General features: G+C 51.9%; 1 protein-coding gene across 1 annotated transcript in view; it reads left to right on the forward strand.

The window, feature by feature from the left end:
- Nucleotides 1-17,858, forward strand: part of LOC119108094 (Down syndrome cell adhesion molecule-like protein Dscam2) — a 223,129-nt gene that overhangs the window by 166,500 nt on the left and 38,771 nt on the right. Inside the window, exon 6 of the mRNA XM_037231671.1 lies at nucleotides 3,218-3,341. Coding sequence (XP_037087566.1) covers nucleotides 3,218-3,341 — 124 coding nt within the window. The remainder of the gene's footprint in view (nucleotides 1-3,217; nucleotides 3,342-17,858) is intronic.

Below are 17,858 nucleotides of genomic sequence, written 5' to 3' on the forward strand. Positions count from 1 at the left end.
ACGTGCTGAGTCGGGTGTCAGTTTGAACCCACCACGGTCTTCTTCCTGAATAATTTTCCAGCAATGTGGCGTTGTAACGCCAACTTTTGTATTGCTTTAGACAACTGAGTAGCTGACGTTTTGGTTGACAATTGAATATAGCCCTAGGACCTATGACCTGCAACAGGTCGGAGTCAGACACGGTTGTTGGATGAGGCCATTGTGGGGAAATACATATACTAATCTCTAGTACAACTATATCATACAGACAAATACAAATAGATACTAGATAGAGAACAACTAATCATTTTAACTGGATCAGACATGAAAGTCAGGTCAAGGTCAAAATCAGGGTTTCCTTCTGGCAAAACTTGCTTTGTGGGGTAGTTCTTAACGCACGATTCGAAGTCCTTGATCACAGGGAAGTGCAACGGACTGAGTAACCTTCTGAAGGTCAGATATCACTAAACTGAGATGACCTCGAGTGACGTTTGTTTAGAAAAGGTAACTTCATTGAAGCTGGTTGCATGAGGAGGTCTGGGGACACTTCAGACACCAATATCAAGTTTGGACTTGTTCGATCGTGTTTGACCTGAAGGACAATACCTAGTGATCTTAATATTTGAGATAAATGCATTTTTGTAGAGATCTACATGAGCTTTTAAAGTTCGTCCCTTTAGTTCTCTTAGTTTTGTATATCTCAGAGGACCAAATTCCCCCTCATCCTCCTCCACCCTGACCACCCGGACTTGTGGATTAATGTGGACCACCCGAGTGGATTAATTACAAACCTTTAGACATGCTATACGTATTTAGAGACAGACAGATGCCAATGTATCGAACAAGTACACTGACCCAAATCTTTCAACGTCTTCCTGACCTCATTTAAGGCTCATTGGCCGAGTAAGGCGTAGTTAGATAAAGCCATCTACGAATGTCCCTTTTTCCTCCAGCTAGATTTTGCCGGTAACTAGCAAGGGGCACTAATTAGATTTTCCCGGAACCAGCTTGTTTGCTTATCCCTGTTGTGAAATATCCTCCGGGAATGGTGACACGAAATTTTTAAGCTCAGCTTGTTTGCATTGCTTAGAATGTTGCAAGATAGCTGCAGCTGCAGCAACTTGCAGCAGCAGCGGCTGCCACACTTGCAAAGCTAGGCTTTGATACCTTGGGATCTCCAGATCAGTCGAGGTTTATTGTATTGGGCAAAGGAATAATGTGCCTGACACACCCAGTTCTGTTTCCCTTGTTTGCACCATATAGGAACCGTTTCTGCTCTCGGACCCCTAGGCGGACCCAGGTTTGTGTCTTTCCTGCGAATCCCATCACACTAGCGTGCTACGGCCGTACAATCGGCTTGCTGCCTTTGGTGGGCTGAGGTGGCAGGGAAGCCCAATTGAATTAAGGGCACATCCTCATTTGGAGTCGCGCGTCACAGTGCGAACGTTTGTGACAGAGACCACGGCCGTCTGGCTCGCAGGGACGGCTTTTTTGGTCGGTAGTTCGCCTCTTCCCCGATAGATGCAGCTTGCAGTTCTTAACGGGCTCACTCGCGAGTTATGAGGGGTCTGCTGCCATACAGATGGTCCACCGTGAAAACTCGGGACGGAGGAGCAGACCATTTAAACGGCTCTCGGATCACTAAATGATGCATGGCGGCGAGTGTGGACGTGGGTGGGGCGGGAAAGGTCACGTCAGGTCACCTTCCCCTTCATCTGCCCGCGCTCACGTACCACCTGCCCGCTCTCACATACCACCTGCCCGCGCTCACATACCAGCTGCCCGCGCTCACATACCAGCTGCCGCGCTCACATGCTGCTTACCCGCGCTCACATGCTGCCTACCCACGCTCGCATACCGCCTGCCCACGCTCACATACCGTCTGTCTGCGCTCACATGATGACCACCCGCGCTCACACACCGTCTGTCTGCGCTCAACCTGCTCGCGTTTAGAGATCTGCTGCCCGCGCTCACATATCTGCGGTCCGCGCTCACATATCTGCCGCTCGCGCTCACATATTTGCTGCCCGCGCTCACATACCATCTGCCCACGCTCAAATACCACCTACCCACACTCACATACCACCTGCCCACGCTCACCGTCTGGCGCTGACATGCCGCCTGTCCGCGCTCACGCGCTGTTTGGCGCCGACATGCCGTCTGCCCGCGCTCACACACCGTCTGGTGCTGTCGTGCTGTTTGCCCGCGTTCACATACCGTCTGCCCGCGCTCACATACCGTCTGCCCGCGCTCACATACCGTCTGGTGCTGACATGCGGTCTGCCCGCACTCAAAACACCGTCGGTTCGCACTCACAAACCGCCTGCTCGCGCTCTCATAGAGCCTAACGGCGTTTGTCCAACCTGATGCCTGACATATTATTGGGCATCTGGCGTTTCACAAGCCTCCATGGTAAGCACAGGCAATGTTTCAATATTATCTGCTGTGTTGATCATTCTGGTTCGGCACGGATGCTAATTGGACACTTCGTGATATAGCGATTTAACAATACATTCGCAATATGGATTGCAAAATGCCGATTTATATCCCAATTCCAACGGTTCAACGTCCAGGTGATCTCCCTGACATGGATATATCCCGCAACGCTCGATACATTTGGCGGTTGTGTCATATTTACCAAACGGATGTTATGAAGCCATCTCCTCAATACAGCAGGCAGCGAACTATACGTATAACCTTTCCGCCAAGTCGGAACCAAGTAACGTTTATTTCTGCTTCCTAAAAGAATTGGTGTTACTATTAAAAAGTTTTCTTGCTTTATGTTTCTCAGAACGAGTCAAAAAAAATTGTCTTCCAACTTCTTCTCAAGAAATCACAAAGATTCAGTTTTTTGGACGTTGTTGCCGACCTGTTTGTAAAACGCAAGATACTGAATGGATAGGTAAAATATTATTTGTCTTTATTTCAGTAGCAATTTTTGGTGGATGCAATCGCTGTGATATGGCGACCAAAAATTATTGGTTGCATTTGTTCACTTACCATTGTAGTGAAAGATAGCTGTTCGCCTATTGCTGTAACGGGATCCACGCTTTCCTTTTTTTAGTGCTATTGCACCTAACCAAACTGCGCGGACGTGCTATCGCTGACAACACAAAGGATTCATCAAACATGCTGAGTGACCCACTTTCGTCACCTTAAGTCCTGTCCCATTTTATTACCACACTTGCTCCGGCTTTGGCTACATGCCGCCTTCCCGTCTCATGCCGGCCTGTTGCAGAGCCAAAGCCGGCCGGCCGCCCGCCACGGATCGTGGCCTCGTCGGCGGCGCTGCACGTGCGGGAGACGGATGATGCAGTTCTTTTCTGCGTGGGCCACGCTTCCCCAACCGCTCCCGTGATCAGGTGAGTTCACCAGCGTTCTGTGACGCCTTTTCGCCCTCTTCTGTGTGGGCCACGCTTCCCCGACCGCTCCTATGATCAGGTGAGTTACCCAGCCATCTGTGACGTCTTCTCACTCTCCTCTGTGTGAGCCACGCTTCCCCGCCGCTGACGTCATCAGGTGAGTTCTCCAGCTATTTGTGACGCCCTCTTACTCTTTTCTGTGTGGGCCACGCTTCCCCGACCGCTCCAGTGATCAGGTGATTTCTCAAGCCATTTGTGACGCCCTCTCTTCTCTGTGGGCCACGTTTCCCGGACCGCTCCTGTGATCAGGTGAGTTCTCCAGCGATCTGTGACGCCTCCTTGCCTCTCGGCGTGAGCTGATGCTGGGGCCAGAGTGGGCGGCCAGTGTGAAATGAAGACTGGTGTTGCGAACACCTCGTAGGCAAATATGTACGGCGCTTCAGTCTTAGACATCTCACAGTAAATTAGCTCATGGCTTCTGCACTTTGATTATGTGTTGGATGCCGCCACTTATGCCGGGATTTGAGTGCCGCACACTTGACCAAGTCCTATTTCACTCCCGATATTGCATTAGCATCGACGACAATTTTTCTGCAATATCATACATGCATTTTGCATAACGTCATATCCAGAGTTGCATCGAAATGTTGAAAGCGTCTTTGCATGAATTATCATAGCCAATCGTCGAAGCTTCCAAAAGCTAGTGAGGCGTACAACTCTTTTCTTTTCCTCTGTCATCTGTAATGAAGTGCATGTTCCATTGTATACACCCAGCATGTTGAAATAAAATATTAAATCCTTAGAGACTGCAGCACCGTATGGTTGCTGATCCTTGATGCACAAGGAACCAGGCAAGTACAAGGGGAGCAGTGTGGCATTTGTTCTGGGCTGCGGTGGATTACCGTGTATGCGGCTTTTGTGGATAATGTAAAATTAAGAACAAGCATGCGCTATTGTGGATCGCTACATATTTCTAAGGTTACCAGGGGGGGGGGGGGCGAAAGATTTCGCCGAAAGCTCACATGGTCCTGCTCTTTTTGCATAAGGGGATTTTGTGTGATTTATTCTTATACTGAGGGCGCGGAAACAAACGTGGAAGGACGGCGAACCCTTCCGACGATGTACAGAGCTTTACTTACGCGGATGAGCAAGGACTTGGCGACATCGGCAGCAGCAGAATTCAGTCTCTTTCTACGGTGACATTCCCACATCAACTTATGTCTTACGTGAGGGAAAAATGTCAACGCTCCCATCCTACAGTTAATACAGTTATTAACCTGAGCGCCAGGTCGCTGCTGACCTTTCTGGGAGCGGGATTTGTCCCAAATCAGGTCTGACGTAGGTCATGCCATTCGAATGGGAGCGTGCTGATCGGCGTTGTCACGACGACCTTTCGTCGTCGGACGACAGGGAGAAGCCAGCCTATTGCGCCTGATTAACTGCAGAGAATGTCTCGACACAATACATCACTTCTGCCCTTTGCGTGAATCAGGCTTAAAGGAATAGATCGTTCTCGCATGGACAGTTGTGCCCGAGACAGTATTGGCCGCAATTATATCCCTTAAGTGCAAATACATGGACGCTCGCCATGGCGGAGCAGAGCGGAATGTGGCGTTTTATCAATCGTTCCTCTGACCTTTTTCATTCAGGTGCCTGACCTTGGCTACTTTCTGCCGAGGATCGAACTGTGTCATGCGTCTACAGTGTGCGTGTTCTAGTACATGCCAAATGAATGTTCATTTGTGTCCAGATGTGCTCACACCAGGCGACCTCAGTAATCTTTTGGTGTCTAATTTGAAACAAGTGTCTGAAGATTAACGTGTTTTATTCACCTTAGGTCATTCTACTCAAAGCCTGGCAGAGGACCCCGCGATGTCCCCCCAATCTACGTCTCCAATTACTAAAGCCGTTCATCGCTGCAGGCTCATTACACGGATTGCTTATGCATATGCATGATCGTACTGGCTCAGGAGCGTGCGACCATCTAATGATTAGGTCTTCACATGAGGGCCATGTTGTTAGGCCTGATCAGATCATATCCCGAAATTAATTTGAAAACTCACAGCCAGTCCGGTTTATTTCAGCAGATGAAATACCTTACGGACCTTCTGCCGGACCTCGCGGTCCTGCCAGCGCACCATCTGCCACTCACTCACTTTCAACTCTCAAACGCATTATCGTGGATATGTTTTGCTACGATAGCGTTTTCTTCCGTTCCTTCACCGATCAACATCTTGTCTTTTCTCAGTTTGCTTGTAGCCATCGTGATATTTCAGTCATGTTTGCGTTCTTCTACCGGGTCGACAACCATTCGCAATGATCGTCACAGGCTTAAGCTCACCATGTGGCGGTTCGAGAAAATGCATGGTACTTATTAATTGATGTCCTGGGGGCTCAGTTCTTCGAGCACCAGGTACCTGCCTGACGTTACTTATGACTTCACCTGCGGGTAGATTAATGGGAGCGCTCCACATTTATGTGTGGTTTTGAACAAAAGCAGCTATCTTGAGGACCTTTCAGTGTTATTTACAATCCTGCCGTTCTTAAGATCTAAGCACCTCTAGTTTCTGATCTACACGTCCGCGAAAATGGGGAAAAGTATGTCAGGGGGAGTATTTCACAGTTACCTTGGAATTCATCACCTTATAATAATGGACATTCAAATCCTGCTATTTCATAGGCCATGCGGCAATCAGGGCCAAAAAAGATATAATTGTCAAGGCGTTCGTATCTGGCGTTCATGAGCGCGATTCCCAGATATAACGACCGTCAGTTGGCCCGCGGTGTTGTGCAAGGCACGATGAAACAATCAAATCATGACGCGTTGGGGGCCGTATTTACTAAGCAGAGAAATGGGCTGTATAGATCAGCCTTTTACACTCTAAAAGTGCACCAATAGGTTAAAGTGAGATTATTTCATCACACATGATGCGTGTTTCAGTACCTCAGATGTGTAACATTGCTTTTGAGTGTTTTGAGCCGCACCAACACCGCCGTGGCTCCCTGCCGCCCTCCGGGGTTTTTGAAGCCGCACCAACACCGTCGTGGCTCCCCTACCGCCCTCCGTGGGCTTGATGCCGCACCAACACCGTCGTGGCTCCCTACCGCCCTCCGTGGGCTTCGAGCTCGCAAACAACACAGTGGTGATTGCCTGCCGCCCTACCGGGGTTTGAGCCGCACCAAACACCGTGGTGGCCCCCTGCCGCCCTCCGTGGGGCTTGATTGCCGCACCACACCGTGGTGGCTCCCTGCTGCCCTCCGTGCGTTTGAGCCGCACCAAAACCGCCGTGGCTCACTGACGCCCTCCGTGGGTTTGAGCCCAAAGAGCAAAACCTTGGTGGCTCCCTGCCGCCCTCCGGGGTTGAGCCGCAACAACACCGTCGTGGCTCCCTGCCGCCCTCCGTGGGTTTGAGCCGCACCAACACCGTCGTGGCTCCCTGCCGCCCTCCGTGGGTTTGAGCCGCACCAACACCGTCGTGGCTCCCTGCCGCCCTCCGTGGGTTTGAGCCGCACCAACACCGTCGTGGCTCCCTGCCGCCCTCCGTGGGATTCGGTCCGTGGCGGCTTCTTCCTCTTGCCCAATATAAATAACAAGCTGCTGAGTCCGCCGTTTTTGGTTACCGTGGTTGCAGGCGCCAATCGCGGATGGTGCCAGGACACGCTTGAGGAACGTTTAATGGGCGTCCAAAGCGTGACAGAATCGCGGGTAGTGCCTGACACGCTCGAGGAACGTTTAATGGGCGTCCAAAGCGTGACAGAATCGCGGGTAGTGCCTGACACGCTTGAGGAACGTTTAATGGGCGTCCAAAGCGTGACAGAATCGTGGGTAGTGGTGATGTGATGTAGGAGGTGACTGCATCTCAGGCAGTGGTGCTGTGCTGCAGAGCGTGACTACATCGAAGAACATGACAGCCGAATTAAGATTCGGAACATGTTTTTCATATATAAACCGTGTTTTGCAACTTTTTTATTCCACCTCGTATATTAGCGTTCATTAAGCTACACATGCATGGAAAACAGTTGCTACCTACTTGAACGACCACTGCCGGCGAGGATGGTTACGCTGTCACACCGAGCGATGGTGGGGCCGCTACACACCCGTCCACCTGGTGCCCTAGAGCGAACCCCGCGGCGGTCGGCTGCCGTCGTGTCCGATGTGGTGCAGGTGACGCTGTGCTGGGTGATCCGTCGAGTGCTGCCAGGGCCACCGGGGCCGCTGCTGGCGCCGATGGCTCCTCCGCGCTGGCGCGGAGCCGGCCGCTCGTCCCGACGCTCGGGCCACGGGTCTCCCAGGGGCGCGCCGCCGTCATGTCGGATGCCGTGGCGGGCGCCTGGGGTGTGATATGAGATGCCGCCGTGGTGCCGACGGCGGCGCACCGTGTGCTGCGATGACGTTGCCGGCCGCTGTGCTGCGGCAGCCGGCATGCTGTGCCGGCCTCCATGCTGTGCCGGCCTCCGTGCTGTGCCGGCCTCCGTGCTGTGCCGGCCTTCGTGCTGTGGCGGTCTCCGTGCTGTGCCGGCCTTCGTGCTGTGGCGGCCTCCGTGCTGTGCCGGCCTTCGTGCTGTGGCGGCCTCCGTGCTGTGCCGGCCTTCGTGCTGTGGCGGCCAACGGGGAAGTCCGTGGCGCTGCCGATGTTGCGGCGTCGCGCGTGGCGTAACGGCGCTCTGTAGACCGTGGGGGAGCCTGGCTCTCGGCTCTTCACAGTTGGCGGTGAGCGCGCTTAGCGGCGTTCTTCCGTCACTTCGCGGATAGTAGCTCCGCCCGGCGGCGCGCCTGGTGCAGCTCCCAGTCATGACGGCCCGCCGCACTGTGCGTTGATCTGCGTTATGTGCATATGTGTCCGATGAGTGCCTTTGTATTTTGTTGCCGTGTCATTACTGGGTCAGTTGCGGTTCCAGTGCCACTCGCGAGGGTGCATGCCTTTTGGAATGGCCACAATTCCTTCGGGTTCCCTGGGGCGTCGACAGCGTTTGGTTTGTACACTGTGATTTTGCGTTGTGTGTGCTGGCTGCGCGTTGATTTAAACATACACAGTGGATCGGAATGACCTAGCACAGCTGGGCAATGCAAGGGCGCGTGTTCCGCCAGGCACACGTCTTCTAGATAAAACTCGACATTGTGTTGGCTCGTGGAGTGGCTTAAGATGCCTGGAGGAGTGGGGGGGGGGGGGGGGGAGGCCCGCTGGCCCACCCGCTCCACCGTTCGAGGTTTTACTCGAGGTTTTACGAGGTTTTCGAGGAACCTCGAGGCCACTCGAGGTTTTACGGTGCAAACCACGCGAAAAGACCGGGCAGGGAAAGGCCGAAGTCACCAGCTTCATAAAGGCTAGTTTCTACTCGCTTCTGGCTAGCCGAAGTAATTTCGGCGCAACGCCTTACTTGCCGCGCCGGTTTCATAACTCGGCAGCCCTCCTCCGAAGCAAATTGCAAAATGCTCAGGCTGAAGTATTTTCATTGACGCGCTCGTCCCTTGTCAATGGCAGCGACGACGCCATGTTGCATCGGACAGTTTGAGGCGCATTTAATTAATCATAACCATATCGCTAAAGTGGCGAAACAACGTCATCAGCCGAATGAGTATAATGCAAAACTTGGTTCTGCAAACAACGAACCAAGCTAGCAATAACCAGAAGTTTCGGATTCGTTTAAAAGCAAATAGTTTATAGTGATCTTATTTGCGCGATCACAGCGTGCTCGAGACGCATGACATGTGATGTATAACATGTGATCCAAAGACAAAAAAAAAAACAGAATAATGCAAGCCTGACCTTATGGACTGGTTTTAAGAACACCAAACAGTTATCCTGCTGGCAGATGTAGCTTATGTTTGCACCCCTTTAGCCATCATTGTACTTATGTGCAGATCAATTGCGTGTGTGTGTCATTGGGGCTTTACGACGCACTCAGCTGTTGAGGCTATATGGCGTCGCCTGCCTCTCACCCTGGCTGGAAGGGTGGGCACCGCGGGGAATCGAACCCCGTACCTCTGGTTTCCCAGACGCGCAGTGGTTAACGCAGACGCGTTAATCACTACACTACCGGCACCCCTGCAGATCAATTGCAACTCATCTTTTCAATTGGAAGCAACTTAGCCTACGCGGCGGTAATGCCATGTAACCAAAGCACTCTTCATGTCCTAACAGTGCCGGCAAGGTCAAACGGTTTGAAACGCATCTTTTGCCGAACAGGAGACTTAGAACAGTCACAACCATCATAGCTACACCTCGTATAAAAGTACGTACGGAAATATCGGCCATTTTCCACTGAAGGTTGATCCGGTCTTGAAATGGTCTATGCTTTCGCCCTTGACCTTGCATCGATAGCAATTATTCGTTTTACGACGACGCAGAGCATCTTTTTTTATTTTATTTCAGTTTCAAAGTGAAATTGCGCGCTGCGGCCAAATTAGCTGTGCTAATATAAACCGACGGATGCTTGCTGAGGTGTGGCAACTTTTCTTCAGCTCCCTACGTTAGAATCGTAAGTCATTTTCGGTCTGTGAAACTGGTAACTGGCGGCCGTCCGATCAGTTGGTCACGCGGAAAAGCAGCGGACTGGACGAGTTGGAGAGCGCGAGGAATACGGGGAACGGAAGGGCAAACGTTTTGGGGGCTAAGAATTACGGTCCACAGGGCCACTCTCAGAAGTAAAGCAAGGGGACATGTACGGAGCCAAGAGGGTGTGAGGTGGACCATTACAAAGGGTGGGTAGCCACTGGAGAGCTTATGCTCTGGTGACGTCGCTTCAGTCGACAATGCTCTCTGTACATTAAGGTGTGTCATCGGTAACAGGACCAAGTGAGACAAAGAAACTCTGGCGCAGGAGTCATAGCAAAGTATACGTACACGGCATAGCAAAAGTTCTTCACAAAAACTTAAAATCGTGAGGTGCGAGTCGATCGAAATATCAGCGTAAACCGATACCTGGCATTGCAGTCACCCCATGCTGAGCGGCGTTCGGTGCCGCAGGTAACACCAAGCTGTGGGCGGCAAGCGACACAAAATACCGTTGCGTATAGAAACGATGCCACCAAGCGCTCCTTAAGCCGTGGTACGAGGATGCCCCGATCTAAGGTCTAATATGCGGATCAGACATTGCCGATTGATTGCCATTTGGCGGAAACTTTATAAGCTGTTGAGTATGAACTCGTACGAGTGTGCTGGTTAGCAATGGCTTAGACTTTCACTTCTCGAAGACAACTCTTGTGATGCAAACAAAACTTTGTATAGCATGTGACTCAGAATATGTTGTCTGATGTACAACTTAATGTATACAGCAAGTTCTGCAGCCTGTCCACGGACGTAGAGGAGGGGGGGGGGGGGCCGTAGGGTGACCCTATACACATCTTGCTTCTTGCCGAGTCTGTGTATTCGATGCACCGGCCCAAACAGCAATGCTCACAGACTGGAAGCCCCAAACGCGTGTTGGCAGACATCACACGGTAGCAGAAATACCTTCTCAGCTGGGCTCCACACATTGCCGAAGCTCCAGCTCCAGCCGCAGGCGTCCTCGGCAGTGCGGCGCTGCGTCGCATTCCTAGCGTGAACCAGAGCGAGATGGCCAGCGGTGCCTGCACTTCGTTCCACAGCTCGCAGTCGCTGAGGTCCCGCAGTGGAGGCTGTGTGACTGGTCCGTGTCAGGGAATCATTTCGGTGTACTTCACGGCCTCGAGGCTTACCGCTGAGATGACGAAGACCCTGGGCTGAATGAGACCCTTGGTTTGCTGCTCACGAGCGGCGCGATGATCGGAGCCGCATGTTCGCGGATCATGCGGTTCTCATCCCACACCATGTCCAGCGTCAGCTGTTCCGGACGGACCCAGTACCTGTTACGCCGAAGGACTGGCTGCACCGTGTCCTATGTGTGCGGCAGCAGGTCGCGGAGCAGCGCGATGCTCCGGAACAAGTTGTGTAAGCTGAAGTCGCAGCCGATGTTTTGCCGGATGGCAAACCATACCGACACATAGTGGCCGACCACGCCCTGGACGAGGTTCTTGAGAGCGCTGCTGGAGGTCTCGGTAGAGATGTGAACTAGGAGCAGACGAGCGGCCAGTGTCAACCATCTGAAAACAAAAGGCGAATATATTAGAACAATTCGCCACGAACTTAGCATTAGATCATAAAAAATTATTGCGCCTCTTTAGTGTATGTAATTATGCCGAAACCCAGAGTCCTTAAATGTGACGGGATACACATCAACAAATATGCTCGTAAGCATGGACCAACCAGCAAGTGATGCGACATGCTACGGCACAAGGCATAATAATAAGGAGATGCTCAACGGTGAGCACACGACATATTTATCGATACCTGAACATTAAACACTCATTGCTACTAATTCGAAGATAATGCGTTTTCATATTTACCTGACATGGCTCGACGGCCCGATTCGCCGCTGGGCCGCCAGGTTTCGGACAAAGCCGTTTTGAACGCCGGAGGCCAGAAGGTACAGCAGCTGCTGGTTGGTGCTCAGCTGCCGAATCAGGTCTGTCGGCAGGTTTGGCACGTGCCCCGACCCAGGCTTGAACGCCACAACGTCCCTCCCCAGATCTCTCCTGCAGGCAGATGATCCAGTGTACGGGTGACTTGGTGGCCAGCTCAAACAGCCGGAACACGTCGCCTATCATTTTGGTGTTGACGGCCGTGCCATCGCAGCCTAGCACATTTATGTGACCGTCGCACTGCGGGCTCACGGAGTCTAGCTCGTTGAACAAGTGCAGGGCGCGGCCGAATTCGGACGTAAAATGAGTCACGTAGCGGCTGCCTGGCACAATGATGACAACCATGTGCTTTCGGCGGCATTCGCCTGGCTCCGTGTGGCTCATGTAGCTCCTGCCTTCGGCCGTCGGAATAGAGGATGGTCAAACCTGACTCGTGGATTGCTTCAAAATTTTAACGAGCCGTCTCCCTTCTCGCTCTGTCCCTTGCGGGGCAGATCTTCTTAGGATCCACGATCTATGATTTCAAGTAGCCAGTCCGTCTCTGCTGTCTTGTTGAAAGGCTTTGATGATAGCAGCAGCAGCCCGGTTCGAGCCACCGTAGCTGTCAACCGCCAGAGCGGTGTTAGTCAAATGGTTGACGTTATATTCTACACTGACAGTGGTCTCAACGGGAATGAAAAATCGGCGTCGTCGCCACCTTCTACCATGTACGGAACCGTGTAAGAATCTGTGCTCTCGGCCGACTCGCCAGCGCTGAGTCCACTTGGTTCCGGAGCAGGCTCGGGGTCAGCATTAGCAGCCAGCGCGGGCTCATCAGGCGGCGCGGGCTCAGCACTCGGCGGGGAAGGCGATTCAGGTTCAGCAGCAGACACCGTCTCACTGGCGGCCGAGCCACGACGCCCATGGAGTTGTTTGGCCATCCTCCGCACCTCGCGAGCCTCCCTAGTCACAATCGTGTCCCTGTCATATGACCCCAGGATAAGCTCCCAGTGCCTGCTCTGGTCCTTCATTGCAACCTCCTCCTGCTACGCAGTGCAGGCAACTGGTCATGAAAAGCTGCACTGAGGCTTGCACTTGTATTTCGCGACATCAAGAAGCTTGTTGAATTTCACGGTGGCGGCATTGCTGTCGCTCTCTTTCTTTCTTTGATTTATCGCTGATAGCTCTGTTGGGAGGATATCAACCCCTCTCATTCAATTTTGTCACGCATTGTAGGTCATGAACAGGAATCGCTTCGTTGGTCCACAGTACCCTGATTTCTACCGTCGCGGTCTTGAAGATGATGTAAGTGAGATTCTTCTTCGATTCGCTCAGCCACCTGATGTAGCTCAAGGCTTTCCCGTAGTCGGCAGTTGGTGGAGGGACAGGAGGGCCGGGTGGCCTGTCACAAAATGTTCTGTGCGCGACCGTGTAGCCTCTGGCACGTTTGTGCAAGTAATTCTTCGAAAAGAAATGCTTTGGTACGGGCAAAACTACACTAATAAACCCATATTTCCCACGCAAAAATGCATAAATTGCAAATCAACATCACAATGATACGTTAGCAATAACAAACTTGAACCTAACCCGGTCTGCTGGAGCATTCCCATAACTGCACAGCTTTGGGTTTCGCCAAGAATTAATGCTCTTTACTAAAAGGTCAGCTTAAAACCTGTTTGGCAATGCTTTGCTGGTGCCCTCCGTGATATCTATTTCATACTTAATCCACCAAGTACTAGTAGTGGCAGCTTTGAGGTTTGTTGGAGGATGATCCCAGTGCGTAAAATAAGAGGCGCCAGTACCGGATACGACTTTCTTAGCCTATAAAAAACTGCTCCCGCCTCACGAATATCAACGTTGGTGCGGTGCGACAGACCTGAAAGTTGATCATTGATCCGTATGCCAAGGAAAAACTTTGTCTCAGCTGATTTCAAGAGACTCATCCCCTCGATGACACACCCTAATGTACAATGCGTTGAGTCTGAACAGGTTTCCAATGCGAGCTTAAGTTGAGAACGTACTGCCCCTGCTTGGGTCAAGTGCTTGTGTCGTAAAGCTTAAAGTGCTTAGTGTCCGCTCCCAAGAAGTTGTGCATGCCCGAGGAAACGACGATGCCTGGCATCCTACCCAAGCCAAAATATATATGATTATTTACATGGTTACGTGGAGTTTTCATGTGGGAGCCTCGGGCGTGGGCCATCTGACTTTTCCGGCAACGTGTATGAGACCATGTCCTCATGCCCCTTCGATGTATCTGCGGCTCGAGGTCATTTACCTGCGGGGCGCAATCGGCGGAGACGGCAGGGGTCAGGACCCCATTACGCCCTCGAGCGGCTGATAAGCCCCATTCTCCACGGGGGGGGGGGCGAATATAGGCAGTATCCATGTGCCCTAATAAAATTTGAACATTGCGTCCTGCTCTAGTCACAATGAATAAGCTCAGCGCATCAACCCACAGCCAGCGGCAGCTAACCGGGCTCATGGTAAAGACTGCACAGAAGCAACAGCACATCGACCCATAGCCGGCGGCAGCTAACCGGGCTCATGATAAAGACTGCACAGAATCAACAGCGCATCGACCCACAGCCGGCGGCAGCTAACCGGGCTCATGATAAAGACTGCACAGAAGCAACAGCACATCGACCCATAGCCGGCGGCAGCTAACCGGGCCCATGATAAAGACTGCATAGAATGAACGGCGCATCGACCCACAGCCGGCGGCAACTAACCGGGCTCATGATAAAGATTGCACAGAATCAACAGCGCATCGACCCACAGCCGGCGGTAGCTAAACGGGCTCACGATAAAGACTGCACAGAAACAATAAGTCTAAAAATGAAGATTGAAGAAGCAAATTAAGAAAGCGACGTGGCGATTTCACGTCGCTCGCAACTGCACGATTGGGATATGAAAAAAAAACATGAACACGACTGCGTCATCAAGCCATTCTCGATTTGCGTTCGACCACGGAGGACACCTCCGGCCGGTGGGCGCCACCGTCCAGGATGTCGAGCATCTCGGCGCCGCCCAGGTGCGGCCCGGGCCAGACGTGACATCGCCACACGGCTGGCCGTGACTGTGGCCCACAATCAGGACGGCCGTGGACGGTGGGATCAAGTGCCGTGGCGCTCTCGCTGCGTCCCGAGCTGACGCCGTAGCGGCATATCACGAGTTGGAATGCGCTGCTGGTACGGGCCGACGCTGAGGTTGCTCAACATGATAAATACTACACGGATGATAGTTAAGCACAGCAGATTATGTCTCATTCCATGGTCAGAATTTGGGGTTCTTTTGTGAACTTCATATCCGTCATTGCATGCTTCACTACATAAGGAGGCATTTCAATACAACGCTGCTAGTTAAATGTTAACACGCGCTCGTGTGAGGGTCAAACTGACCCCCCCCCAAAATTTTTTCCAGAATGGTTTTCCAACTGCGCGGCGTAGCCGCGCCAACTTTTGCATGCTGTGGACAATTCAATAGCAGATCGTTTGGTGTCAAAAATTTAGATGCATCTTGTAAGGTCGCTGACCTATGGCAGGTCAAAGTCAGGCCATGGTTTCAGCGAAGTCAACTTCTAGGCAACCGTCCAATCTGATGTAACAACGCAGTGTTAGACGAAGCCATACACCTCTGAGATGCTTTCTTGGGCAACAAAACAATTGAATGAGCAAATTGCATCGACCTAGATTCAGATAGAAGGCCAGACCAAGGTCAAAACCAGCCTGTTTTATAAGTCTAGGGCTTGCTGTATAGGATAGTTTCTGGCGCTCATTTCGAATTTATTGATAGCAGGAACCGCATTCTACATCTTCCATAGACATCTTAGAGATCAGAATAAGTCATTGGCCTAAAATGACCCAGTTCAACATTTTTCAGGAGCATACTACCTAGCGTAGTCGTTGTCGCTGATTCAAATGCAAAACTCAACAGTCTTGTATAATTTTGGTCACCATGACCTTGAAAGGTAAAACAAGGTCACCGACCTTAGATAAGCATGTGATCTTTTGCTTAGAAACAGCAATCTAGGTTCTGGGGGCACCCTGGAGACCATCCTGGGATTTGTCCTTGTTTGCCCTTATTTGACCAGAAGGTCATGAACTAGGAACCTCAAACTTTACCTGACCTAATGACCTATGATCTAATGATTGTATGATAATATAACGTAATGACCCATAATAGCATATGCTGCTCACTTGGCAAATTCGGGACTTCGACATCTTCTCAATGTTTTCGTTGCAAAAAACCATGAGAGCCGGGAAAAATAAGTTATTGTACAGCTGTTGACTGATGTGCTGCCGGACCGTCTCAACATGGCCGGCGAGAGCCAGTCGAAAGGGCGGCGCGCTTCACTGGCGCGCCGCCGCGTCACGGCCGCTGGACCTGCGGACCGCCCGTCGGCAGCTTTAGGACAGCGAAGGACATTCATTGTCAGAGTAACGGCCTCGTCTGCCGGCCATCGGCGCGGCACGGGTGCTCCAACTGCCGCCGCTGTCGCCGCCATGGCACGTGACACGAGCCAGGAAGTGGCGCACCGTGGGGCCACGAGACTGCCCGAGGACTACTGGCTGGCCGGCGGTAAAACCGCTGACGTGGGTGGAGGTTTGTATCTCTTTGAGGATACCTTGCCCCTTCCTTAAAATTTGCTTCAGCCAGTGATATCAAGTTCGAAACCAAGCAAAGCAAAACGCTGAGCTTTGTAGAAGCTGGATTTTCCAGGTCTCGGTACATTTGAAAAAGCTCCTCCCCTGACCCTGTGAGCACTGTTGCCACCCAGCCGTGCTGTCGGCGCTACTCTACATGCCCCGCTAGAGCTTGGTATTGCTGTCACCGTGTAAAGTGAACGTCAGGAAGTGAGTAAAACGTGTTTTGTACGGGGGGGGGGGGGGGTGGAGGCACAGAGAGTGGATCCACAGGATATGCTCGTTTGTTTTGTGCCGAGCCGTTACGCCGTGTTGGCGCGGTGGTCAAATTAACAGCTTGGACAGACTGTCTTGATTAAAAAGTCGGCCGCGTCTAGAGGGTCGCCGCTGGATTTTCTGCGGACTGACGAGGAAGCCGTTACGTTTTATGGCGACACTTCTCGTGCCATGCTACCCTGCGAACATCCCTAATGACGTCATAAAGTGGCAGATTATGTCATCGACGTAGCTCCGCGAGCCGCTTTAATGTCACTTGGATGGTCATTCTGGACAGGAGGAACAATTTGGGCTTCTGCAGATTCCGGACATGCCAGTGACCGACATGAATTTGAAGCGAACATAAACGCCTGCCTTCTGATCATCGCTGTCGCCATGTTATGCCCTGGCGTCTGGTTATTCTGTGTTGGGCGTGCTGGTGGTGTGATGGTTGTAGCGCTGGTGGCCTTTCGTAGTGGCCGCCTGGTGAGGTAGGTTAGGGAATCACAAACTGTTGGTTTCGATCCCACCCAAAACGTCCCGTTTCCCCGATCGGTACGCAGAAGACTTGCCACCGGGCGGACAAGACATGACGTTTCATGATGTGGTAAAAGTCCCCGGTAGGACTGTTCGGCTGCTACTCTGCGCGAAATTATCCATAGCTTGGACCACTTATGTACCGGTGTCAGCATGCGCGCGACAAGCCATGCCTTGCGAGGACTTTAATCTCATTACCATCCGAGACAGCAATCCGTATGGATAAATTGTAAAAAAAAAAGACAAAAGACTGCAAACCAAGCATGCACCGCATGCGAACAAGGCACGAGTAGGCCGAACAGAAGTGTGCCGTGAAGCTATCATGACCGGTGACGGGTCTGTTGCAGCCTGAACCTGCCACTTTCGTAACCAGAATGGCAACATCGTGTTGCCGGTTTCACGCAGGCTCGCCATTTAATCGACAGGCCTGCTTGACACAGCTGTTACTTGTCGAAAGACGCCACGAGCAAACTGCTGTTAGGTACGAGAACAGCAAAGATGATATACGACATGCATTTCGTGGAGGAAAGGCGTGTAACGGGCAGGGCACCGCTTGGAGCGATAGGCATGCGCATTGGCAGAATTGCTGTTGAATGTGGAGAAGTGTGAACCATGTACGCAACCTTGTTTTGGCTGTCTTCACTGACACGCATATTTCCATTT

This window comes from Pollicipes pollicipes, unplaced genomic scaffold (assembly GCF_011947565.3).
Source record: "Pollicipes pollicipes isolate AB1234 unplaced genomic scaffold, Ppol_2.1 Scaffold_6686;HRSCAF=7923_pilon_pilon_pilon, whole genome shotgun sequence".
Lineage (NCBI taxonomy): Eukaryota > Metazoa > Arthropoda > Thecostraca > Pollicipedomorpha > Pollicipedidae > Pollicipes > Pollicipes pollicipes.